Here is a 26,736-nt window from a genome sequence, read left to right as displayed (position 1 = left end):
CCCTTAAAAGCAGAGAACTTTTCTCTGGCAGGAGGCAGATGGATGCCACACAAGCCTGAGAGCTTCAATGTTTGAGAGGTACTTACTTGACCCACCAGTGCTGGAGCGGCCGTATGGAAAGCATGGAAGGGATGTAGAAAGCCTCTGGGAGTAAAGACCACTCTCCCACTCCCAAATGACAGCCAGTAAGAAAATGGAACTTCCGTTCTACAGCCACATCCGACAACCTGAATACACCTGGAAGCAGATTCTTTCACCTGGAACGCAATCCTGCTGACATCTTGATTTTGGCTTTCTGAGGCCTTAGCCGACGACCCAGCTGTCTTCCTAGACTTGTGATCTACAGAAACTGCGGTCATAAATATGTGTTGTTTTAAGCCACTAAGCTTGTGGTAATCTGTAATGCAGGAATAGTAAACAAATACACGCTTTGTCAAATGGTCTAGAGCGAGCAGGTCTCAAAGTGTGGTTCCTGAAGTTTCCCGAGACCCTCCTCACAGGGAGTCTGTGAGGTAAAAACCATTTTCATAATAATGCTAAGATGTTATGTACCTCTTTCCCTGTCTTGAACATTTGCACCAATGGTGCAAAAGCTATGGTGGGCAAACTGCTGGAGTCTCAGTTCCCGTCAAGAAGGTGGTGCCACACTTTAGCAGAGGCCATTTTATTTTTCTCCATCACACCCTTTCAGGAAAGAACATGCGGTTTCACTTAAGGATGTTCTTGGTGGAGCAGAAAAATTAGCAGTTTTATTACGTCTTGACCCTTAAGTCTATGTCTTTTTCATATGCTGGGTGACAGAGCACAAAGCCCTCACACAGCATGCTTGCTGTCGTCCAACCGAAGATGCTTGCCTCAAAGATGTGTGCGCCTTCGTGTTGTATCCTCAATGGGCTGCTTTTTCTGTTTTGTTTTGTTTTTTCTCCACAGAACACTATTTTTACTTGGAAAACAAAAAGACTGACATAAACTAGAGTTACTCAGATGTGGGTATTTGGGAGATAACTTTCTTGAAAATGAAGGAAATGCATCTGTCATTTCAACAAAAACAACTGACAGTGTTTGTTGCCAGTGAAAACATTTGAGCTTTCTAGCAAAGATTAGAATTTTGGAAAACCTAAGTCTGCCGCTATAATTTGACAGATTCTCAATACTTAGTCTGTCTGAGGAGATAGGCAATGTTATTATACAACAAAAGAAAGTGACTTTTTTTTTTTTTTTGGTATTTCAAAATAAACTATGTAAGCATTTGGAACATCTAAATCAGTGAGCGGGTCAATATTTTCCAAGTGATCAGTGTGTGATGTTACAAAGTCACGCATGGGTACAAGAACGTTGAAAATGCCAGGAAGGGTTTTTGATAGGGTTTCACGTTTGACATTGCAACTAACCTTTAAGAAACTACCACTTCTTGAGATGTGCTGTGGTGAAAAGAATTAGCACAATTATCTGAGAAGGCTGAAAATCCCCCTCCCCGTACCAACTACATAGCCATGCAAGGCTAGATTTTCCTCGTTGTACTTCAACCCAAAACATCATTACACAGCAGGGTGAATGCAGAATCAGATATGAGAATCCAGCTGGCATTTATTAAGCAAGATGTGCAATGCTGCTTGCCTCACTATTTTTTGTCTTTGAAAATTAATGAATGAATGAATTAATTCGTTCATTCATTCATAATCTCTACACCCAACGGAGGGCTCAAACTCACGATCCTGATATCAAGAGTTGCATGCTTTTCCGAATGAACCAGCAGGTGCCCTGAAAATATAGGTTTTTATGTTATTTTATTTTGAAATATAGTTAAAAAAATTTTTTATCGTTATTTCATTTTTGAGGGAGAGAAACAGAGAGTAAGCGGGGGAGGGGCAGAGAGAAAGGGAGACAGAATCCGAAGCAGGCTCCAGGCACTGAGCTGTCAGCACAGAGCCTGACGCGTGGCTCGAATTCACGAACCACGAGATCATGACCTGAGCCCAAGTCGGTCACTTAACCGGCCGAGCCACTCAGTTGCCCTGAAATACAGTTTTTAAAATAAAAATATTTTCTTTATGTTAATGTGTAATGGGTATATTAGTGTTATGTAAATGAGTTAGTAAATATATTTTAAGTTTCAATTTCAAATTGCAGCAAATGTCGATAGATATAAACCACAGAAATAAAATATCTGTGGGTTGTCCAGGAATTTTGGAGTGTACGTTGTCTACTGAGGCCCAGTGGAGGGCAGACCACACATGGATAGAACTCAGTGGTTCCAAACTCACCCTCCCAGCCAATTTAAGCTCAGAGATATTTTTCCTTTGCCTCTTACAGTTTTGTCCTTGTTGTATTTAAAACAATTGTTGGAGTTTGAATGAATTTGCCACACTTACAAATTGCTAAGTTTTATGTGAAAGATCACATTTTCCAATTCTTTTGAGAACCTGAGGGACTGGCTGCATTGCTTTCACACTTGTGCCAGGGCCCTGGAGCTATGCCCTTTTGTGGACACATGCTTTCTAGTTTCTCTCCATCCTCACCACACTCTTCTCTTTATGTCCCTTGTTTTAACATGTTCCTCCTCAGTCACTCACATGGCTTGCTCAGCTCCTGGGAGCATTCGTGTTTGTAATATCTGATCTACATGGTCTCCTTGGGGGCAGGAAATTGGGAAGACCTGAGTATCCTGAGTCTCTTCCACAGCTCCCAGGGGGATGTTACATCACAAGATGCCAAGAGCCCACATCAAGAGGCTGAGATACTAGGTGACCCAGAGAAATTTCTGAAATGGAGGCAAAGTTCAAGTTTTAAGCCTCATTCTCTGAAATGTCCTACGTATCTACTGCTCAATATGGCAAGTGGGCAGGTATAGTGCCAGGAGATAGCTGAAATTGGGATTAGGAAATGGGCTCGAGAGACATGGGGCACATGGGTGGCTCAGTTGGTTAAGCTTCCGACTCGATTTTGGCTCAGGTCATGATCTCACGGTTCGTGAGATCTCTGTGGCTCAGTTTTCTTATCTGCAAAATGAGACTAGTAAGATTATCTACCTCATATGGCTTTTGGGAGATTTAAATGAGATACTATGTGGCAAGCACTTGGGATAGGACCTGGCACCAGTAAGCCTTCAATGACTGTTAGCTACTATTTCCATTCTTCTTTTGAGCCGGGCTTCAGTCTGGCTATGAAAATTCAAGTAAGCCGCCATCAGGTTCTGCCAGGCAAACTAGACTCTGTCCTTGTCACCCTACCTCACAGATCCCAGGGATCCTGACATGAATGTAACAGATCCCAACAGATATTTGAGAATGACATGGCTAACAGCCATATCCACTTAACTCACCTGTTAAATCTACAATAGATTTGAGATCAATCACGAGGCACATTAACAAGTCCATTCATTCATTCGTTCATTTGATTAGTCATCTCTTTATTCATTAAATATCTATGGACTGTTTATTACTATGTTCTAGGCACATCGACATGGAAGCACATCTGATGACAGAAACCACCATCAGATAATTCTGTACAATAGGGCCTTAATAGTTGAATCCTTGTTTGTCAAAAACAATGATCCATGTGTTTCTATGGGACTGTGAAAGAGCGAGTCCTAATCTGAGGGTGTGTCATCTACGTGAAATAAATCACTGCTAGCAAATTGCCTGGAAAAGAGAAACACGACTATAACTCTTGGAAAAAATTCTGTAAGTACTCAATTTATTCATAAAACAATACAGTTTAAATATTTATGATTTTTTTCAGTCATACATTTTTTTTTTACCATCATTCCCAAAATGTTGTGCATTTGGCTGACATGTATTTGCAAAGTTAGGATCTATAATTATAACACTGGAGATCATACAAGGCATTTGATTTGCTTATTAATACTTCCTCCCGCAACAAACAACAAACAGATCTATTTTGCCTTGTGATTTACTTCCCCAATGCCCTGACCAAAAATAAGTTCCTCCTTGTGCCTTTTATACCTGTAAAACGCTTGTCCATTTCTCTGTGAGAACATTAGACAAGGGAAACATTCGTTCTGGTTCAAGACTGGCCGGTTTCTATCAAAACAAAACACCTCCACACAGAACAATGATTCTAGGCATTTCTGCTGGTAGAATTTGCTCTCAGGAGTGATAAAAAGAGGCAGTCAGAAGCCCCACACTAAGCTTAAAGATCAGCTCGGTGGGCCAAGTTTCTGGAGAACCATTCTGCATGGCCATTGGCCATGAACAAGTTTCCATTGTTGTGGTCCCACTGAAGACTCTGAGGTCTCTCCTAGGGATTGACATAAAAATGGAACCATTCCTGTTGAGGTCGTGTGATGCCTCCTTTAAGAGGGCAGGGGCTGGCAAGGAGGAACCCTCCCCAGTCTTTTTAAGGAAGAGGAGTGACTATAAAGCAGTGAGACTGATTTGGGGTATGCAGCTTCTGGAATCAGTTTCACTACTTTCTATTCCCACCTCGGAGACAGGCGGGACTTTTGTGCTACCGGCAGGGGACAAGTGCCCTTCACAAGCAGACGAGGTGCTTCCCTGTTTCAGACGGTCTCTAGGATGATACCCCAAAGCCTAGAACTTCAGTACTCTTCAGTGTAGACTGCAATGGCGTCACCTGGGACCTTGTTAGAGATGCAGAATCTTGGGTCCTGTGGACCTGTTGCACCAGTCTGAATTTTAACAAGATCCTCAGGTAGTCTGTGTGCACAGTCAAGTCTGAGAGGTGCTGGGCTGAGAGGTGCCCCAGACCCACTTCTAGAAGTCTATGTCTAGGTGGATGAACCTTTTCTTCAGCAAAGAGACCGTTTTTAGCAGGGAGGGATTATAGATAACAACTGCAAAAAACAGTGTGGTTTGTTTGTTGGTATGTTTTTATTTTAAACATGCAAAATACAGTCCATGCATCTGCCATTTTGAAAAGTCTCTCATCCCGTAGCAGGTAAAACCAAATATGTTTTGGCTATCGACGTTCAGTAAATGTTTCAAAATGCTTCACAGTGTAAAGATAATAAGAAATTTAGCAAAATTTCGACAAACCTGTATAAAAAACGGATACAGACAACATTTTATTTCAAGGCGACATGCTATAATGTAAAGAGTAAGTTACAATTATTTGTGTTTCCTTGTAAAAAGTCTTTGACAATACAAGAGCTTAACAGATCCAGACCTCAGGGCTACACATGCAAAAAAAAATTGTCAGTTAGTTAAAAATCACCCAAACGTGCTATTTTTTAAATGTGTATGTGTGTGTGTCTTTTTAAGTACAGGAGTAGTAGAAGTATTAAATGTTATCAGGAATAGTGTTTCAGAACTCTGGAAAAGCGTGCGGAGTTCACGGCGCTAGTGTTCTGGAAGACTCATACATTTCTGATGAACATTTTGGCTTAATCCCTTTGCCATTGTAATAGTCCACGACTTGATTTGGGACTTCGGCCAACACACTCTTTGCCAGGGCAGCTGGAGATGCCTGCAGGGAAGAAGAAATCACCGTGACTTTGGCACCTGGCCCAAGGAATCTGATCCAGAATCAGCCTACAAGACTGCAGTCTTGCTCTGAGCTGCTACCCTCTCTCTCTCTCTCATTCATTCATTCATTCAATCGATATTTGTTGATCATCTACTCCAAGCAAGAGAGTTGTTAGATTGTTGGAAAATGAACCTTTCATTTAATAATTATATTTTTCATGCCTGTCTCAAAATATAAAGCTATCCACAGCTGAAGACGGGTGAAAGTTGGACAGCAGAATGAATTGTCTTTAAGTTTGGTTCCCAAGTTGTGTTCAAGTCCAGGCACGATGCCAGGGTTTATAAGAGTTTGTGGTTCTTGCCATTAAAGGAGGTATAATCATGACAGGGGAGCCTGGTGTGGCCAAAATGAACTCTACTGTGAGTGTGAACATGGTACATGCCACAGAACAACAGCACGTTACATGGGAGCTTAATAGAAACGTACAACGTTAGACCCATCCCAGAGCTACTGAATCATCATCTGCATTTTAATTTGGTGCCTGTAGGGTGATTCCTATGTGAACTGAAATTTGGGAAGCACTGTTCTAGAGTCATTAATGCTCTGGGACGAGAGCACAGAAAATGAAAAGACCAAGTCATATTAGAGGAAATCACAGCAGACTTCCAAGAGGAGGTGGGATTTAAGTTAGGCATGTTTTAAAATGTAGAGAAGAAGGGGAATGACGTTTGATCATTCTAGGGACAGGGAGTCATCTGATGGGGCTGAAAGAAGTGTGTGTGTGTGTGTGTGTGTGTGTGTGTGTTGGGGATGCAGGATTGTTGGAGTATTCTGTTGGAAGATAAGCTTGAGGCCAGGTGATGGAGGGTCTTGAATACCACTAATTAATGTAGTCTTATTCTGTCAGCAGTATGGTCCCCCTGTATGATTTGGGGCAGAGGAAGGTGGAGGTTGGTATTCTGCATGGACTCTGGAGTCATACAGAGCTGGATCTGACCTCCGGCTCTGGCATTCAGTACTAACTTTCCAGCCTCCGGGCAAATAAAATTGCCCTAGTCTCATTATTAGCTATTATTGAACTTGAAAACTTGAAGCCGAGGGACCAGTTAACGAGTGCTTGAGATTCCTCAGCAAAGGAAAGAAAGAGGGTTCGACTAAATGCCCAATGACCTGGTTTCTTGCTCTTTCCTTCCTCTGTGGCTTGCCACTCAGCCATTCAACTTGGCTGAGCTCCTGTGTTCTTGGAGACAAAACAGCAAAGAATAGGGATTGGTTTTATCTCACACAATTTTGAGGAGGCTCAAAATAGACACACATATCTTGAAAACATGATGGGGAGTTTTTCTAAAGTGACCTCTCACATTTCAAAGATGTCTTAGCATGTTGGGCACCTGACATCCGTGAATGCTCTGTTAGTTTATAAATGTCTGCTCAGGGTTGTGTGTTACAGCATGGTCCACATGTACACTGGGGTAACTAGGAAAGTCATTCCTACTGTAGTTTACTCTCTGGCCACATGTCATATAAAGGCTAGAAAGCCAAATACTTAATTTCCCAGCCTCCCTTGAACCTAAGGATGGCCATAGGCCCCAGTTTTGTCCTTTGAGACATAAGGATGTTTCTTGGAAAGGTTTTTTTTTTTTTTCCTGATTAGAGGGCACAGACATAATAGACTTTGTTTCCCTTTCCTCTTCTTTTTTTCTTTGAACCAGAATGTAATTCCTGGAGCTACAGCAACTGTTTTATCATCATGAGACAACAGCAAGGGGAATAACCAAGTGCTTGCCTGATACTATCAAATCACTGAAAAAAAGATGTCAGCAGCTGCCAGTCCCTAACTTCTCGTTACAGAAGAACAATGTATTTGTATTTACACAATCCAGAGTCTCTCAATTTTGGCACTATTGCTATTTTGGGCCTGCTAATTCTTGGTGTGGGGAACTGTCCTGTGCATTGTGGGATGCTTAACAGCACCCCTGGCCTCTACCCACTACCTGCAAGTGGCACCCAAAACTGTCACTATCATAAGTGTCTCCAGATGTTGCCAAAGTTGTCCCTGGTTAAGAACCACTTGTGTAATCCCCTGTTAAGATGAATTTGCTGTTATTTGAAGACAAAGATATCCCTAAACTAATGCTGGCAAGTAGAACTTTGTACAGTGATGGAAATATTCTATATCTGCACTGTCCAGTATGGCAGTCACTAGACTCATGTGATTATCGAGCCCTTAAAATGTGGCTGGTTTGAATGAAAAACTGAATTTTAAATTTTATTTAAAATTTATTTAAATTAATTTAAACAGATGCATGTGGCTATTTGTCACTGTATTAGCACAGTTTTTTTTTTTAAAGTTTATTCATTCACTTTGAGAGAGAGAGAGAGAGAAAAAGCATGAGTGGGGGAGGGGCAGAGAGAGGGAGAGAGAGAATCCCAAGCAGGCTCTGCGCTGAAAGTGCAGACATGGGGTTTGAACCCATGAACCTTGAGATCATGACCTGAGCCAAAGTCAGACACGTAACCTACTGAGCCACCCAGGCGCCCCTAGACAGCACAGTTCCTAAATGACTCTCCCATTCTTTTGCATATCTGGGCTGGCTCTGGTGGCTCTGGTGAGCGGTTAGGGCTTGAGGGCATGATCTGGTTGGGAAAAGGCCAAAAAGGTGAACACAGCTGGTATTTGCAGCTGTATTTATTAACTACCCATGACGCCCAGCTGCTGTGCCAAGCTTTATATAGGTACCACCTTCATTCTCCCAATGTATTTGTCATTTGCCTCGTTTTACAGATGAAAGTCTATGGCACAGAAAGGTTAAATAACTTGCCCAGAGCCACACAGCTCAGAGTCTGTGCCTTGTCCACTTCAAAGCTTTGAGTTATTATGCAAAGAGAGGCAGTTCATGGGTGACTGGCTTATATGAAATGATACCAGCTCACCTTCCATCTTATTTACTGTGTATTGAATTCAGAGTAGATTCGTTTGGATGATGACATAGTTTTCAAACTGTAATCTGAAATCCATGAAGATAAGGTGGGTGATATGCCCCTGGTGTTGTTTTCGTCACCCACAGAGCTGCTGGAGACTCTGTGCCCCAGACACGCGCAAGCAGCACCCACTCCCTCACCCTGATCAGGGTGCTTCCCTTGTTGCTGACGCCCCCTCACCTCCCTGCCCACCAAGGCTCTGTCTTCCTTTTACGACCTCAAGCTGTGAGGCTTTCCTCTCTGCTGCTCCTCTCTGCTCTGAAATCCTAGAGCAACATTTGAACCCTTTTCAATTACCCACAGGTTGCTTAGCATGGGAGTTTTCTGCTGACACGTATGTCCCAACCATGTAGTTCTCCAGAAAATTCCTCGAGGCCTGGCTCTGTGGCTTTATCATCTCACTGTGGTCCTAGTCTAGCACATGCTGTGCCCATAGAAGGTGTTCCATGAGTGTTTGAGGAATACGAGGAAGCTGGAGGAGAGGCGAGAACTCGCATGGCTCTGTGGCATTGCTGTAGCACACAGGTGTGTGTGTGTGTGTGTGTGTTTGCACAAGTGTGTGCATGCAGGGACAGAGAGAGGATGGTTTGGGGAAGTGATAGCTTCATTGGTGAACACAATTGCAGCAAATTTAGCCTGCTCTAAAACATCCCTCCACCTAGCAGTTAACACTCCTCGCTGTCCCCATGCAGACGACCCGAGGGCTTGCTGAGCTTCTTTTATTTAGTAAGTGGTTTCATTTGGAAACACCCTCCCCAGGCAAACAGCCTCCTCCACAGCTAGCCCACACCCCCCACTAGTGCCTATGTGCTTTCTGGGGGCTTGGTGTTACTTGGAGCTCCCTTTGTACTCAAGGCTGTAACCAGGGATTGATGTTTGGCTCCTTTAATGATTCTAATTACACACAGTTCTCCTTAAAGGGCGAATAGCAATTGTGTGGCCGTAAGGCTATGAGCAATACCTTATCGTTCAAGGAGCCCTGGAGTGTGCAGGGATCTCTCTAAGTGGTCTCGGTAGGCCAAGAGATGTAGGGTTCAGTGGAGGCTGCTGGGCTCGTGATTTATCTGAATGTTTGCTTTAAAGTCCGTCCCAAAAAGGTGGTAAGCAGCAGTTTGTGAAAAGCGTATGCCAAAGGCTCTGACGCTGGCACTGGGACTTGTTGACAATAAACCCATCCATCCTACTTTCATACTTGCCTTACCCAGTGTAGCTGGGGTCCCAGGGTGAGCCCAGATTGGGATTCCGATGTTTCTGGATGTATCTGATAAACTGGCTAGGAGGGTGAAGGGTTTCATTTGAATGAGGGTTTTGGGCTTGAGGAGAAAGGCTTTTCCAGAAAATGTCAGAAGGGAAAGCAGAGTGCCTGACCCTAAATAACTGACTTCAGGCCTCAGAACAGAGGGGCTGGAGGGGGAAGCCAAAGACATTTCCAGCAGGGGGATGGGAAGCGTAGGCATTGGTGGTCTGCCTTAATAGTCCAGGTGACAGAGGGCTCTCCGTAGCACGGAGAGGAGGGGGTTCTTGTCATTTCCAAGGAGACCGCTGGGTTTCTGGGCACTAAGATTCTGGAGATTCCCTCCTGCTGGGGCAGCTCAAGTTCAGTTGCCAGGCCTGGGAGCGGTATTACTGGCACCACACGCAGAGCAGAAGGCAAGGCCTCCGTGGCTAGCAGGGGCTGCGGGTGCTCCGCTCTTGAGCGGCCTCCACAAGCAGCATGGAACAAAAGAACACAGAGGACTGTCTGTGACAACACACGTGACGCCCAGATGCAGCTGGAGGAGGCTCTGAAGAACCCCTCAGGGCCACTACCAGCACAGAGGGGACATATGTGTGACTCAGAGAAGGTGTCACTCTGGGCAAAAGCAGCCCTACACGTGCAGGGTTTTGTGTACATTTTAAAGGTGTCTTTTCTTGAGTTAAAAATCATCCCAAATTAGGAAATGCCAAAAACCTGTTACAGAGCAATTTCTTAAGTCCGTGTCAGAGCATTGTCTAGTGGGCCTGCTTTGGGGTCATCTGGGGACTGTGACCCTGCTTGACTTACTGTTTGTTACTGATGGGAGCCCAAGGCTGTAAAGCTAGATGTTAACTTGCAGAAAACTGACAAGATTTCTGCCCAGTCAAGAAAGTAATCTAAAGATGATAATTATTATTTTTTAACCCTTTTGGTTATTAAGCAGTTTTGAATCCGCCTAGCAAACCTATGCCAGTATTGCCTGCCCCCCCGTGACCATAATCAACTATTTTATACCCTCCTTTGAATAGCTTTGTTATCTTTCTGGTTCCCTCATTAAAGAGTTAAATAAATCTTTCATGCTGTTTACTGTATGTTTATAGAGGATTTAGGTCTCTATCATTTCAAAACTATACTTTTCCAAGGCAAACACAGGCGTCTCCGAGGGTCCGTGGCTTGACAAGGAGAACCCAGGCTGAATTTCAGCTTCTCTTTGCTACTTCAGCCTGGCACCCTCGGGAAGGGAACAGCCTGCCCAAAGGTGCATGCAGCCCTGTGTTCACTAGAGAGCCGAAATTATACGGACGGGGGCAAGTGCCAGTGAAACGCTGGCCACCACAGTTAGCACGACTCCTCATCTCTTACTTAAGTCACACGTCTTTCTCCAAAGAGCCAAGCTCTATGTATCCTGCATGTGAGACGGCCCGGCCCCGCAGGGACAGCTAGCATTGCTTCACCCCAGACACTGATGGTAAAATGTGGGAGTGGGCTTGCTTTGGTTCTGCTCTCCCACGGGAAGCCCCAGAGATATGCGTACGTGTTTGAAGTTCCTGAAGGGCACGAACTGGACGATATCTCGAAGGACAGGCTCTCCCTTGGGTGACCTCAGAATGCCGTCGTCACCATCCAGCATCTGCATGTCGCTGAAGTCAGCGTTGCCCACCCCGACGATGATGACCGACATGGGGAGGTGGGAGGCGTGGACGATGGCCTCCCGGGTGTCGGCCATGTCTGTGATGACGCCGTCGGTGAGGATCAGCAGGATGAAGTATTGCTGCAATTGATTGGAGGCCAGGTGACCACGGGGATGGAGAGGTGGGGGAGACAAGGACAATACCCGTTATGTACCCAGGAGGCTTCTGTGCATACTGACCACCGCGACAGTACTGACAGACTTTTATGGAGTCTGTCTTTTTATGGAGTCTTTTATTGAGTGTTACAGCCCTAACGACTTAAGGTTATGATGAATGGAACTTAAATGCAGGCATACGAATTGTGGGTTAATTCTAATAATCACCTTAGTGGCAGTTACAAAGCACAGGGTAGTGGACAGAGCAGCAGAGGGGAGTCAAGAGGGCCTGGCTTCAAAGACTCACTCTCGGAGTTCCTGGGAAAACTCCTTCCCTCTTCTGGGTCTAAGTCTCTTCATCTGAGAAGTGAGGAATGGGACGAGACCATTTATCCCATCCTCTTCAGCTGTGGGATTTTTCAGAGCCTGTGAATGCATTGCCCCATACGATAGCGACTAGCTCCATGTGACTACCGAGCCCTTGAAGTGTGACTAGAGTAACAGGGGAACTGGAATTTTAATTTTATTTCATTTAAATGAATTTAAATTTAACTTTCAAAATGAAGACTCGATTCAGTTATTGGAAACCTCTGAAGGACATCTGGAACCACTCAGGTATGTGAATCTAGCTTCTCAACGATTAACATATAAAATCTAAACAAAGATCAAGTATTTGTGGTGATGATTTAGCATCCAAATTAAGATGATGTAAGTAAATACACATGGATTTTGAAGACTGAATACAAAGAATGTAAAATATTTCATTAATTTTTTATACGGAACATATATTAAGATGAGAATATTTGGTTATATTGGGTTTCGATAAAATGAATTCCCTAGATTCCTTTAACTTTTAAAAATGTGGCCACTAGAGAAATTAAAATTGCATATATGACTCCCATTACATTTCCAGTGGACAGCACTCGTCTAGGGCCTTGCTGGCGGAGGGTGAGGGCTGCAGTCTCTTTCCCCAGAGGCCATGCACCATGGTCTACTTCGAGTGTGCCTGTGGGTGCTCAGCTCCTGTGGCTTCCTGCCTGTAGACTGGCTGGCCCCTTTCCACCTGCATAGGCTGGCAGGTGGCTCATCTGAGATGGAGACTGCCGAAGAGGCTCTGTACGCATCAGCACAGGGAGGGCTCAGGACGTGCTATGGGGTCTGGAGAAGGAAGACTCTCAGAGGTCATCACTGCTGTGAGTGGCATCATGATAGCCTCTACTGTGAGATGAGAGAGAAGTAGGGCCCTGGCCTGCCACTCATGCCAATCTATAATTTTTGCAATGAGCCCAACATCTACAGGGAATAAATGTGGGATTATGAAGCCATTTCAAGTTGCCATATTTCAAAGAAGAAAGGCTGGATAGAGTAGCCACATTCTGAAAACATTTGGTTTTGAGAATCCTACTTAAAAGTTTGCACACAGGCTGTTAGCGTTAAAGGTTCCCACTTCTCTTTGTAAGTCTGAAAAAAACATTTTAGATGACATAACTTGTCAAAAGTGCAACTGGAGAGAATAGAAATTCACACTATGATGAAGACAGCCACATGTTCTACATGCTTTTCATATAGTTTAACGTAAAGACTATTTCTGTTCCATGTCCATTAACTACCCATCCCTAGTTCTAGCTAACCAACCAATATGCAAGTTCATTTCAGTTGTAGATTTTCATTCATAGCCATGCTCTTTGAGTCTTATACAGTTACAAAAAAAGGTAGCCTGGGAGTTTGGAGGAAGATTTCAGTAGGATGACCGCATAGTACAGCTAGGAAGGTGCAGAGAACGGGCAGAAGGAGGCAACTTGGTGGTGGGAGATATGGGGAAGAGGTATAGAATACACCAGAATCATAAATCACCCTTTCCAGGGTATGCCTTGGAAGGCCAGGCAGATGCCACACCTGGATGGATATTGCTTCTGACTCATAAACAGATGAGACCTAGTCTTCCTTTCTCCACTTTCCCAACTGCCACCGATTTGATCTTTGTAGCCCCAAGGGATGGATCATCCCTACCTGCTCGATGCCTCCAGAAACAAAAACACCTGAGAGTCACACTACCACATCAAGAAACTTTAGAGTTGAAATGGTCTAGAGACAGGGTTGGGAAAATATTTTCTGTAAAGGGACAATAACCAATTATTTAGTAATCTCTATCCAACAACCTAACCTTGCTAGTGTAATATGAGAACAGCAATTTCAATACTTAATATGAATGGGCATGGTTGTATTCTTTTTTAAAAATTGTTTTAATGTTTATTTATTTTTGAGAGACAGAGAGAGAGAGAGAGAGAGCAAGAGCGGAGGAGGGAAGATAGGGAGACACAGAATCCGAAGCAGGCTCCAGGTGCCGAGCTATCAGCACAGAGCCCGACGAAGGGCTCGAACTCACGAACCATGAGATCATGACCTGAGCTGAAGTTGGACGCTTAACTGACGGAGCCACCCAGGTGCCCCGATAACATTTTACTGATGGAGTCTGAAGTTTTAAATGTCATATAATTTCCATGTGCCATGAAATTATCATTCTTCTTTTGATTTTTTCAACCATTTAAAAATGTAAAAGCCCTTCTTAGCTTGTAAGCCATTGAAAAACACACTGCAGAATGTAGTTTGTTGACTTTTCATCTAGAGCAGGGATTTTATTTTATTTTTTTAAAGATTTTAATCTTTAAGTAAGCTCTACACCAAACTGGGACTTGAACTCAAAACCCCAAGGCCAAGAGGTGCATGCTCTACCAACTGAGCCAACCAGGAGCCCCTAGAGTAGGGATTCTTAACCTGGGCCTGTGGACTGTTGAAAGATTTCAGATAGTCTGCGAACTTGGGGAAAATTACATTTTTATTTTCACTAGCCTCTAACTGAAATTTATCATTATTTCAATTATTAATATAATTAACAAATAAAATTAGTTTTGTTTTTTTTTTTTTAATTTATTTTTGGGACAGAGAGAGACAGAGCATGAACGGGGGGAGGGGCAAGGAGAGAGGGAGACACAGAATCGGAAACAGGTTCCAGGCTCCGAGCCGTCAGCCCAGAGCCTGACGCGGGTCTCAAACTCCCGGACCGCGAGATCGTGACCTGGCTGAGGTCGGACACTTAACCGACTGCGCCACCCAGGCGCCCCCAAATAAAATTAGTTTTAACTGTACTTGCAACTTCATCACCAATAGAAATCACAGAATATTTTCCTGTTAAATTACAGTGACTGCAAATATCTTACTATATCATTTATATCAATACTACTTAGAAATTACAGAATTATTAGACTAGTTACTAGTTCTTATAATTTAATGTTAATAAAAGAAGCATTTTATTACTATATTTATCATGCTTCTTAGCTACATTTAAAAATGTTTTGCTGAATGCATTTCAATACATTTGGTTTATTTATAATATATATTTTAATTTGTGCATTTAAAAGCATTTCTGAGAAGCGGTCCACGGGCTTCACCAGCTGTTAATGGTGCTCCTGGAACAAAACAGGTCTAGAACCCCTGCTCTGAGAAGATTGTCAGGATTTTAGAATCTGATCCTTCCAGGTTCAATCTAGCTAAAAGTAATAGGCTGCACATTGCCGGATCGAAATCCTGATGGAAATTTCCAATAAAGAAAGCAGTAGCAGTTACTTCCCAAGTCAGGCTAGGAAAATGCTCACAGATGAAACATTACAGTCTTTGAATGAACTGGGGTCTTTAGATAGGCGGGGATTTTTTTTTTATTCCTACAAGGGTTCCACAAAACCAAGAAGAAAATCTGACAGCCATAGATGCCCTGTACAACTTGCCCAAGAGGCTCAAGGTTAGGACCTTCAGCTATCAGTGATAACAAGGGGCCATGGACCATACGCTGTTCAGAGAACAGGGAAAATCTCTGGGGAAAAACACCAGTGTTTCTGGCCTACAGGGTAAATTATCTGAGGTTGTGTGGATTAGATACTTCCTTCACTGATTCCTGACATGTCCTTTCAAAGCAGACACGCCTGTCCTTGGGGGAGTGAGTCATGGCCAAAAACTCACACTGGCTTTAATCAGGCCCGAATCCAGACCCATGTCAGCCCTATTCTCAACGTTTATTTATTTTTGGGACAGAGAGAGACAGAGCATGAACGGGGGAGGGGCAGAGAGAGAGGGAGACACAGAATCGGAAACAGGCTCCAGGCTCTGAGCCATCAGCCCAGAGCCTGACGCGGGGCTCGAACTCACGGACCGTGAGATCGTGACCTGGCTGAAGTCGGACGCTTAACCGACTGCGCCACCCAGGCGCCCCTCAGCCCTATTCTCTTTTTATTCTTGTGGGTCCTGGTTTGCTAGAGGGCCTGGGATCATTCAGTTTTTAAACTGGGCTGTAGGGAGCTCTGGGGATATCTTGTCTGCTCTTGGGGATAAAGGAAGTAAAGGCGAACAGACAAGTTTGAACCTCATTCCTTAGCCCAGATTTAGCAAGAATGGTCTATTTTCTTAAAATCCATTTTATATGTTGGACTTCTGAGCAAGGTATAATTTGAAGAATTTGAGTTTCAAGTTCTGTGATTGAAAAAAAAGTTAAAAAAAAGAAAATGAAATACTGATCCTGTCGAACCCTTATTTGTAAATCTTGTATCTGTGAGGATTCAGATTTTCTCCATGGCCTCTGTGGGTTTGGCAAGATGGAGGTGCCATTGACTCTGAGAAGTACAATTTTCAGAAGAATGTTGCGGAGGAAAGTCTGGCTGGTATAGGTGGATCGAGATAGTGAGGTAGATTCTGCTTTTGCTTTAAAGGAGAGTAAAGTAAGGGACAGTAGCTAAAGGGTAAAGTGGAGTCAAGGGAGAGATTGTAATTCAAACAGAGATTATAGCCTGTTTTATTTGCTAATGGAAATAAGTCTTCAGTAGGAAGGGGAAATAGATGATAAGGAGAGAAGGGGAACATAACTGCTGGACCAATGTCCTTGGATAACTGAGAGGGGATGTGCTCCAGGACACAAGACAAGAAGTTGACATCAGGTACCAGCATGGCCCTCCATCTATTCTAATATGAGGAAGGCTGAGAACCTGGGCACGTAGGTTGGGTGAGTTCATGTCAGGAGATGAGGGAGTAGCATATAATCTTCTTCACGGACATGCAGTATCTTGGACCCAGGATAAAACTAGAGAAAATTTCAGACATTGGCAATATTCTACTAAATTAAGAAAGCTAGAAAGGAAAGATATCGGTATCATTAAAAATGATATATAGAAAAGTTATTATGGTTATATTCAACTCTAAGATTTTAGGGGAGAAAAAACCAAACTCTTCTCAGCCTTATAGGCTTGGTTTACATTTCTCTTAAGAGAACCATGAACATGGGAATGCAAGCTGGTGCAGCCACTCTGGAAAACAGTATGGAGTTTCCCCAAAAAACTAAAAATAGAACTATCCTACGACCCAGCAATTGCACTACTTGGCATTTATCCAAGGGATACAGGTGTGATGTTTCGAAGGGACACATGCACCCCCATGTTTATAGCAGTACTATCAACAATAGCAAAAGTATGGAAAGAGCCCAAATGTCCATCGATGGATGAATGGATAAAGAAAATGTGGTATACACACACACACACACACACACACACACACACACACACAATGGAGTATTACTCAGCAATCAAAAAGAATGAAATCTTGCCATTTGCAACTACGTGGATAGAACTGGACAGTATAATGCTAAGTGAAATGAGTCAGTCAGAGAAAGACAAAAATCATATGACTTCACTCATATGATGACTTTAAGAGACAAAACAGATGAACATAAGGGAAGGGAAACAAAAATAATATAAAAACAGGGAGGGGGACAAAACAGAAGAGACTCATAAATATGGAGAACAAACTGAGGGTTACTAGAGGGGTTGTGGGAGGGGGGATGGGCTAAATGGGTAAGGGGCACTAAGGAATCTACTCCTGAAATCATTGTTTCACTATATGCTAACTAATTTGGATGTAAATAAAAAAAAAAAAGAAAGAAAACCATGAACAGAATGTAAAATAAATCTTTGCCATGATGTTTTGTGTTGCTGCAACTGACCACCAGGGGACAGAATCATCCATTGTTTTACTTCTGTTTTGCTTTGCTTTCATCTGTAGTATGGGTCCATTGGAAAGCAAGCTTATTTTTGGACGATTTTTTTGCTCCAGGAATATAAGATGAGTATGACCTGCCGTGGACTATAATAGCTTCCGTTGTGGAGTGTCTCCTGGGTTCAGATAATGTTGCAGACATTTGAGATGTGTCATCTCTGAGCCTCACAATAACCCAGCAGAGTTGGGTATGATTATGTTCATTTTTCAGATGAGGAGACTGAAGGTGGGGGAGGGTGAAGGCACTTGTCCAAACTCATACAAGTAGAAATGTCTGGATTTATTGTCAGAGTGGGATGGGTGCTATGGCCAATATCCGGGTGAGTGAACATCGTTTAGCAGGAGGACCAGCCCTCTCCTTACCGATGCCTCCTTGGTGTTAGTCTCTTCTGATGCTGACTTGGCGACCTTCTGAATGATGGGGGCGATGTTGGTGGGACCGTAGAGTTGGAGCTTGGGAAGGCAGCTCTGATAGGCTTCCACAACTCCTTGAATTCCTAAGGTGAAATTGGTAAAGATCAATAGCACTTCAGTATCTCCTTAAATCTATGTGCAATCAAACACACGCAGAAATAAAACATTAAATTGCCCCAATAGTCCTTTTCAATGTCACATTTATGTCCTTAAGGTAAAAAGGAAAACACCACATCACTGGTGGTGTTGCCCACACTCCTGATGAAATCATTCTCTTTAAAGGCTCAAGTCAAAAGCATCCTTTTCCACAAACATTTCCCTAATATCCCACTTTACACAAAAGATTTCATTAGGTCTTCACAGCACAATGAAATAGATGTTATACCCCTTTTATAGGTGATGAAACTGAGGCTCGGGGAGGCTAAATGATCTGCCTCAGGTCACAAAGCAAGTGAGTCAGTCTCAGGATTCAAGCCTGGGTCTTGCCTGGCTCTCTCTAAAGGCTGTGCTCTCAGCCACTAGGCAAGTCAGCTTTAATGTTTCTCTAGATTTCACACCACCTGCTGACTCTAGTCTATATCACCCTCGGCCACCCGTAGGAGTCTTGTGTACATCGTGTCATCATCATTATTTAATGGAATATGTTGAGGGATTTCTAGCTGGAAATAATGGAACACTGACCAAATCCTTTGAGAAGGCTCTTTCTGGCACAAAACCATAAAGCTTCTTGTTTGAAGTCACTGAGGCCATATCCTTTGCCAACATGCTGAAAGTGTCAAATGATTTCCGTGTTTCCCCCTCTCTTTATTCCTTTATACAGGAGGAAGTTGTGAAAAATAAATCCCTAATGAAAAACTTGGAAAGCAGAAAGAGGGGTAGCGTATCACTGCCCATTGGATAAATTTCTCCCCCATGTTTCTTTGGCAGAGAAATCCAGAAATTACTATCAATATTCTTGCTGTAAGCTTAAGACCTCTTCTGCATTCTGTCTTTTAAAATTTTTTTAAAATGTTTATTTGAGAGAGAGAGAGAGAGAGAGAGAATGAGAATGAGTGGGGGAGGGGCAGAAAGAGAGGGAGACACAGAATCCGATGTAGGCTCTGCACTGTTAGTGCAGAACCTGATGCAGGGCTTGAACTCATGGACCATGAGATCATGACCTGAGCCAAAGTCAGATGCTTAACCAACTGAGCCACCCAAGCACCCCTGCATTCTGTCTTTTATGGCTATTTTTCTGCTCTGTTATTATGGCTCTCTGTTGCCTTTGGAGTAGTAAGTTTATTTGGATAGAGAAAGCCTAGCTGTCTGCTGTGGACAGATGACTGTGGATAACTGACACACTGTATCAGAGCAGAGAGACAAAAATAGGAAAGGTACACACGGAAGGGATGTGAGGCCTTGGCTTTCTTTTATGTGTGATTTACCTGCACATTCTGGGTTGTCTTCATTAAAGTTGATTGCGAAGTCGTGAGAGACCTAGACACCAATTAAAATTTAAAAAAGGAAGAAAGGAGAATTACAACTTTAATCCAGTAAGGAGGCACTGGGGCTTAGAGTTTGCAAACAAATGCCCATTACATTCATTATGTGTTAAGCAGCAGGAACCATTTTAAGCCTTTACACAATCAATCTGAGATGGAGGGTGAATTCTAAGCTCCCCGTGGAGTTGAGGTGACAGGAAGATTTTCTAGAATCAGATAAATGCTGGCAGGAGGGGAGAATAAGGCATATAAAAGGAATTGAAGAAAAGATTTCAGAAAAATGTAACTCCAAATAGCTTCCAGATAGAACTGGCCATAGGCTGGAGGCTTAGATTTGGCTGAACTCTATTTGGACCCTCAATAACCCAAGCTGTCTGCTCAACATGGTGATGGTTATAAAGGCTCCAGCTAAGCTGTTGACATTTACGAATCATTCTAACATTATATGCAGAAATATAGGGCCAGAGGATTTTCAGATATATACAGGTAAAATGGACTCTATTCCTGGAAAAGTAATAAAGTAATATACTTTTTAAGCTTCCAGCACAAATTCTTCTACCTGGCAAGACCAGGTAGGACCATAAGGTCGAATAAAATATTGTTTACTTTTTTTGTTTCTAAAACCTGATAAAACAAGAGGGATGTTTTGGCATCTGGACATTTTTATTATATCATTTGGAATTATATAGAGACTTGCATTTCAAAGGCTATTTCCAAGCATTGACTCTATTAGGTGCTAGAAAATAGGTCACTGTGTGAAAAGACCCCTCTTTTCTTAGTGTTCATGCTAGCCCACATTTCTTTGCCCTGAGAACTTCCAGGAAGTCAGCTGACTTCTAACCATCTTACCTGCTTTACTTACCTTAAGTCTTTCTCAGGCCTCCAGAGCCTGCTTTGCCTGCCTAGCTGAAAGTTTTGGGGAATGAATGTCCCTGGCGAGTAGCCCTTAATCACTCACTGGATGACAGGATATGGTATATCAATACCCCAGCTCCCTTTATCTCTTGGGGTCTGTGTGCACTCTACGTTGTCTTCCTGGAGGCCCCAGAAGAATTCAGCTCTGGCTACCCCAGTGGTAACTGGCTTGTTAGCATACCCTACGTTGACTTCTCCCCATTTTCCCACCCTCTGTTGAGCTTTCCTCCACCTCTCAAATAAACAACTTGCATCCAAATCCTTGTCTCAAGATCTATTCCCAGGAAAGTGCAAACTAAGACACAGGCGCTTGTGGCTCAGTTTCAAGACAAACTCTGAGATTTTATCCTAAAGAAGTAAATTGTGATGCCCTTGTAAACTCTCTGGGGGCACCCGGCTGATTGAGACCACCAGTGCCTATTAGAGCAGAGGGGAAATTAGGCACGGCAAAGGGGCATTTGCATGGCTTTGTGAGAGCACAGATGAGGATATGTGAGGGATGCCTGTTAAGACAGCATCCCCATCTGAAGGGGATTGCATCTCTTCAGCTCTGCTAATTCTTGCGTGTGAAATCTCTTAATCTCAGTGTTGTTAGTTCTTTTAGTTTCTCCAGAGAAGCCAGAAATCTGATATTTTACATGAAATTGCTTAATTCTTAAAAAAAAAATTTTTTTTAACGTTTATTTATTTTTGAGAGACAGAGAGAGAGCATGAGCGGGAAAGAAGTAGAGAGAGAGGGAGACACAGAATCTGAAACAGGCTCCAGGCTCTGAGCTGTCAGCACAGAGCCTGACGTGGGGCTCGAACTCACGAACTGTGACATCGTGACCTGAGCCAAAGTCGGACACTTAACCGACTGAGTCACCTAGGCACCCCTGAAATTGCTTAATTCTTAAAAAAAAATTTGTGTCAAATATAATACATTTGTGGCCTGAATAATGTCTACAGGCCACCAGTCAGCAACTCCCAGTCTATGTTCTTCCTCTCCATGTGCTCCATTTCCAACAAAAGCTTCTAGAAGTCTGTAGCCATGCCCAGCAGGGAAGACAGTATGGGGTATAAGGCAAACAAGAAAGAGGACAGGTCAGGGAGACATGCCACTCCATCCAGTGCTCACTTTAGCAGTATCGGGGAGATGGATTCCCTTTTTACAAAAAGGACACAGAAGGGGAAAGCCCTTGGTCTGACAGCTCTGGTGTGGGAGCAAACGTCAGCATTTTCCTCCTGCCTTGAGACTCAATCGGTAAAAGAGAAACTGATGACTGAGCAGTATTGCTTCCACTTGGCTTGCAGCTCAGAGGAATTGATGAGTTCGGAGCAGGAACCTTGCTGTCTCTCCAAGGCCCTTCCTCCTGTGGGAGCAGAGTTCTCTCTGGAGAGCGTCCCATGGGGGCATCTGGTATACCACAGCACAATGCCTCAGCTCCACTGCAGTGCAAATCTCTCTGCACAACCTTTGTCTTCTTTGTTCATGAGAAATCGGTATCAAATAGGACTCCAGTGTTTACACGGGAAGCTTTCAGCTCCCCAATACTCTAAGCCAGAGTGCTTCTCCTTCAGGACTTCTCTGTATCTCTCTGCCACACAAGCCTGGTGCTCAGAGACTTGGCCTAAGGGATTCTGCAGAAGTCCTCGTCATGGACTTTCACAGTTGGCACTGTGATCAATAGGATCTTTCTATAGAGGACACCTGTGTAGATAGGTTCTGAGACAGTGGAGATCAACTTCCTGAGCGTCTTCTCAGTTTCTGACCATACCTACAGGAAGCTCAACAATGGGACTCTTCCTGTGCCCCTCTGGGAAGACTCATCCAGAATACCAGGAGATTGTTTCATCGAAAGATAGGCTCCAAGGGGCTAATTTCACTAGTTCTGAAGACCATTTCTGAGTTTTGGGGCTCTACTTACATATTTTTATCAAGGGCCAAAAGAGTGAATTCCTATGAGGGAAACCCAAGTTATTCTTTTTACACCAGAGGATCTGTACTCACTCACCGTGTATTCTGGGGGTATCCTGGCACCGAACCCAAAGGCCGGGAACATTTTGTCACTGGAAAAAAAAATAAGTTGCTTCATTTGTTCACCCAATGAGGAAGAAAAACATGAACCTGTGTTACCTTGCTGGGACATTTTACTCTGCCAAATGCTGACTCATGCTCTTGATTATCTGTGGTAACAGGGGATAGTGGCAGCGTGGATAATTAAAATCAAGAAGGAATCCCAAAGTTCATTACAGTCATTAGTCTGCAATTTCTTCCCATAACTTTTTGCTAGATTTGATACTGAGGAATAATGGTCCAGGATTTCCTCACCTCCCCAAGCCTACTTTTCTGTCTTTGAAAAGTGATCATGAATTAGGTAACTCCAATGGTTGACTGTGTTAGGGTTTTTCATATATATAATCTTATAAAATCTTTCTAGGGAGAGATCCTTATTCTCATTTTACAGGTGGGGAAATGTCTTGGGAGGTAAAGTGACTTGTTCAAGATCAGGCTGCTGGTTAGAGCCAGGGTACAAGTCTAAGCCAAAAGGGGATATTTAAAAGCAACAGGAAGCTTAGAAGGCTGGTTAATTGACAGAGCTTGGTTCCATCTACAGGACTCAGTTCTCCCATTATTTTATTTCATACAAACAAGGATAAATTATTTACATGTCTTTTCATGTCTTCTGAATGCAAAGGGATGCTGTTTTTTGGTATTAATATCTTTACATCTGCCACTGCCTCTCTGTCCCAAACTGCCCCTTGCCCCTCTCTTCAGCATAATACTTGCCTCAGAGTGTGTGCTCCATAAATATTTAATGAAAAGATAGCCCATGAATTGAATCATGGCTTGGTTTCTCTTAGGCATATTGAAATTTCTCTCTTTAATTTATTCATTCACATATGTTATACCTTACCTCGTACTTTACTGTACTAGAGGTGAAATGATGGGGAGAAGAATTAACCTTAACTGGCACATCCAATCTGCCGGGTATGATGCTAGGCAATGTACATGTTTGTTTTAATTCTCACACTCCCCTTGAATTTCCACCTACTTATTATTCCTATTTACAGATGAATAAACCGAGTCTCAGAAAAGCTAAGAAAGTTGCCTAAGGTGTTTACCAGTGAGGATCGTGTGATTCTAAAGCCCGTGCCTTTTCTGTTGTCCCATTATACTTTAATGATTATATATAGCATTAAATGTGATTTCCTTCTGGCACTTCCTTCTGGAACTAACTGATCCCCTGACCAGACAACAGGTAAGACTCTCTTTAGGCAAATTTTGTGGGGTTCTGGAGTATTGCTGTCAGCAGAGGAATGTTCTTCTCATGCCATCTACCTTTTACTTTTCCATTAAATATACCACCGAGATTTGTTCTTGGAACAATTCCTACATTTCTCAGTTCTTTGCAGAGTTAGTCAAGGAGAAAAGGAAACTCATTAGGGCTCACTGTCCCTGAGTGACTCCATCAATAAGAGGGGACCCCCCCTTCCCACAAGGCTGACAGAGAAGTCAAAGTACCAAAGCCAGATCTTCACCCACCACCAACTGACAGATTTAGAGGTCATTAGTAGCCAATGATGGCTTTGATAAAACTTCACCAAAATGAGCCAATTTGAGCAAGGTTGGGTAGGAGATATGAGGAAGCCAGCATTCTTTGAAATTAGTCAAATTCTCCAGAAAATCACCAGCTCTCCCTTTTCCTCACTGTTGTGTAGATATGGGCTTTGTGGTGCACTGCATCTAGCAGGTAGCAGAAAAGGTATTAATACTGATAAATATAAAAACACAACAGCTTATAAAGGATCAGCCACAGCTCTGAGAAAAAAAATACTTCTGGTCCTTGGAAATACTGAAATACTTTGCCACAGTAATTCCCACCACCCCCCGCCCCCCTTAACCAAGACAAGGGCAGGCAGCTGTGAGAGGGAATCTATGAGGGAGATTTCAGAGGCCCTTTCAGGGTAAGTAGGTATGGAAGAAAAGTTTCTGGGTTGGAGAAGGGGTCCTGGTTCTTCCAACCCAGAGATAGCTCCGAAAAGTCAAAACAGAAACCTAGAAGGTTCCATACCTTTTATTTTTTTCTTTGAGGAGTTCAGGAAGGGTGAGATCTAATATTCCATCCATTTATAATCACCAAACCAATGTTCCAGCCTTAAGGATATTCTTTTTATACCTTCCAAGCCACCCTGGGGATTTGAGGTTTGCTGAGCATGATGCACTGTTATGTAATTGAGTTTTAAGAGCAGGGAGGCAGGGAAAATGCCTCACTTACAAGAGGAATAATTAATAACCCAGGAGGGCATCAATTCTCTGAAGTTAGCCACCACGAAGTCTCTAACTAACAAACATACCAAAGAAAAACTTTCAAGCATAAGCACAATAGATTTACACTTCCATTCTTCCTGATTAAAAATAAAACTAGTCAGAGAGGAGTCTTATGCAAGAGGCAAGAGAAGGCAGGTTGAGCACACAAGCAAGCATCCATATGCCAGCACTACAAAGAACTTGAGATTGGAGTAAAGGGCACTCAGCACTGAGTAAAGGGGCCACTCTGCAACTACTAGGAACATGATTGGTGGAATCTGTGAACTTGGAAAACTCATGAGCATGTTACCACATTGCTAATGGCAATATTTCTTACCACCGGAATAGAACAGCATAAAATACAATAAAAGAGCCCATGGTCTTCAGTGGTAATGAGCATGGAGTCCTGAACTTCTTAGGGAATGACTGATGGTTAAAGGATCTCCAGATGGAAGATTTATTTTCAAACACCATTTTAACCCTCCAGTTAGGGAAGACTTTGAGACAAAGCAAGAGAGTAATAAAAATAAAGACAAATGACCTCATCCATAAGGAAACAGAGACCAACTCAAGGCAAACTGGCATTTCAGAACACCTAGACACTTAATTAAGACTGTTCTCTAAGGCAGTGGTCTTAACACTGGGGTACATGGAAATGCAATGCCCTTCTGGGGATAGTAGGGCATGATTTTATTTATTTATTTTTTAAGGAAATCAGTATTCAGTTCCTCTGCTCCTATGTAGTCTCTGCTGAAATTGATCTTCTGGGAACAGGTGTAATAGAAAGACCTGCTCTCCATTCACACCTTCCCTTTCACAATTATCCTTCTCCTTACCCATTATGAATCTTAACCACAATGGTGCATTGTTCCTTAGTGTAAAAACTCTGCAGCAGAAAATAAGGGAATGAGGAAACAAATCCTTTTGCAAGTCGGGCAGTTGCCAATTTTTGCTTTAAAAAGTTGTAGAAAGTGCTTATATCAGCTGGTAGATCATTAAAAATACATTGTGGTGATAAACCATTATGTGATTTTTTTCATGTATAACTTAGAGTTGAAATAAATGAGTAAAACTGCTAGTCAAACTCTTTTCATTACCATGTACTTATTTATAAGAGCAGGTTTTCTTAGTATTTATATTGGTAAAAAAAATTGGAATAGGATTGAAGGTAGACTCTTCCATTTTAGTAATGGATAGCATTCATCTACAAATTGCAAACTAATTAGGGAAAACCCCTCACTATTTGTTTCATTAAAAGTTTTCATTTTTTATGGGCAATAATTAAAAACCGAAATTTCCAATACATTTGTTCTTTTGGTCAATTATGCACTAATAATGATTGTAATAAAAACTCAAACAGAAGATTTTAAAAAATACTTTAAACCTTTTCAACATAGAACATTTTAGAAACTAGATATTTTAAAATTTATATTTGTATTTTTATTATAGAAACGTATGATACAGTGACCAATAAAAGAATTTTGAACCCAAATTTTAATGATACATTAGGATGAAATTCTATGGGGGAGGGGAGTGAAAATACAAGTTCATGAAAAAAAGAAATAATTAAAATTCTCAACTCCAACTAAAGAGCTTGCTCATGCATTTTTAAAATGGATGATGGATCATATAGCTACGGCATTTACATTCTACTGGATGCATTCACAAGAGTTATGTAAGAGTTTTATTTTTAAATGTTCATATTTACAATACACTAGAATTTCCATTCTTTGCCATTATTTAAACTCATAATGGAAAACATTAGATGTCAATGTAAATGTAAAAATGTGTGAGGTTACACATTTTTATAAAATCATTTTTAGGGGTACATGCTCAAAACCAAAAATTAAAGGTCATTGGTCCAAAATGTCCTTCAGATCTGACACCATAATCCTTTTTCCTTTTGTGTTCAGTTTATTTTTAAACCTAATTAAGAGTGTCAAAGATAATAGCCTCATCGTTTACTGAGTATAACAGGCCGAACATGTGCTAGCTAGCCACTGTACATCTAACCCTTACAACTGCTCCTCAAGGAAAGTTAGAGAAAACTTCCACTTGAAATCAATGACACCAAGGCACATGGAACGTA

The 26,736-nt window shown here is 42.4% G+C and overlaps 1 protein-coding gene across 2 annotated transcripts in view; it reads right to left on the bottom strand.

Moving 5' to 3' along the window:
• Window positions 1-3,679: 3,679 nt before the first annotated feature.
• CPNE4 (copine 4) overlaps window positions 3,680-26,736 on the bottom strand; it is a 499,943-nt gene continuing 476,886 nt past the window's right edge. For both annotated transcript variants that reach the window (XM_043595404.1, XM_043595405.1), the window contains exons 12-16: window positions 22,351-22,405; window positions 19,385-19,436; window positions 17,910-18,043; window positions 11,202-11,438; window positions 3,680-5,448 (exon numbers count right to left, since the gene is read on the bottom strand). In XM_043595404.1, the coding sequence (XP_043451339.1) occupies window positions 5,314-5,448; window positions 11,202-11,438; window positions 17,910-18,043; window positions 19,385-19,436; window positions 22,351-22,405 (613 nt within the window). In that variant the 3' untranslated portion in view covers window positions 3,680-5,313. The remainder of the gene's footprint in view (window positions 5,449-11,201; window positions 11,439-17,909; window positions 18,044-19,384; window positions 19,437-22,350; window positions 22,406-26,736) is intronic.

Source organism: Prionailurus bengalensis, chromosome C2, assembly GCF_016509475.1.
Source record: "Prionailurus bengalensis isolate Pbe53 chromosome C2, Fcat_Pben_1.1_paternal_pri, whole genome shotgun sequence".
In the NCBI taxonomy this organism is placed as follows: domain Eukaryota; kingdom Metazoa; phylum Chordata; class Mammalia; order Carnivora; family Felidae; genus Prionailurus; species Prionailurus bengalensis.
This window is presented reverse-complemented; position numbering and strand designations above follow the sequence as displayed.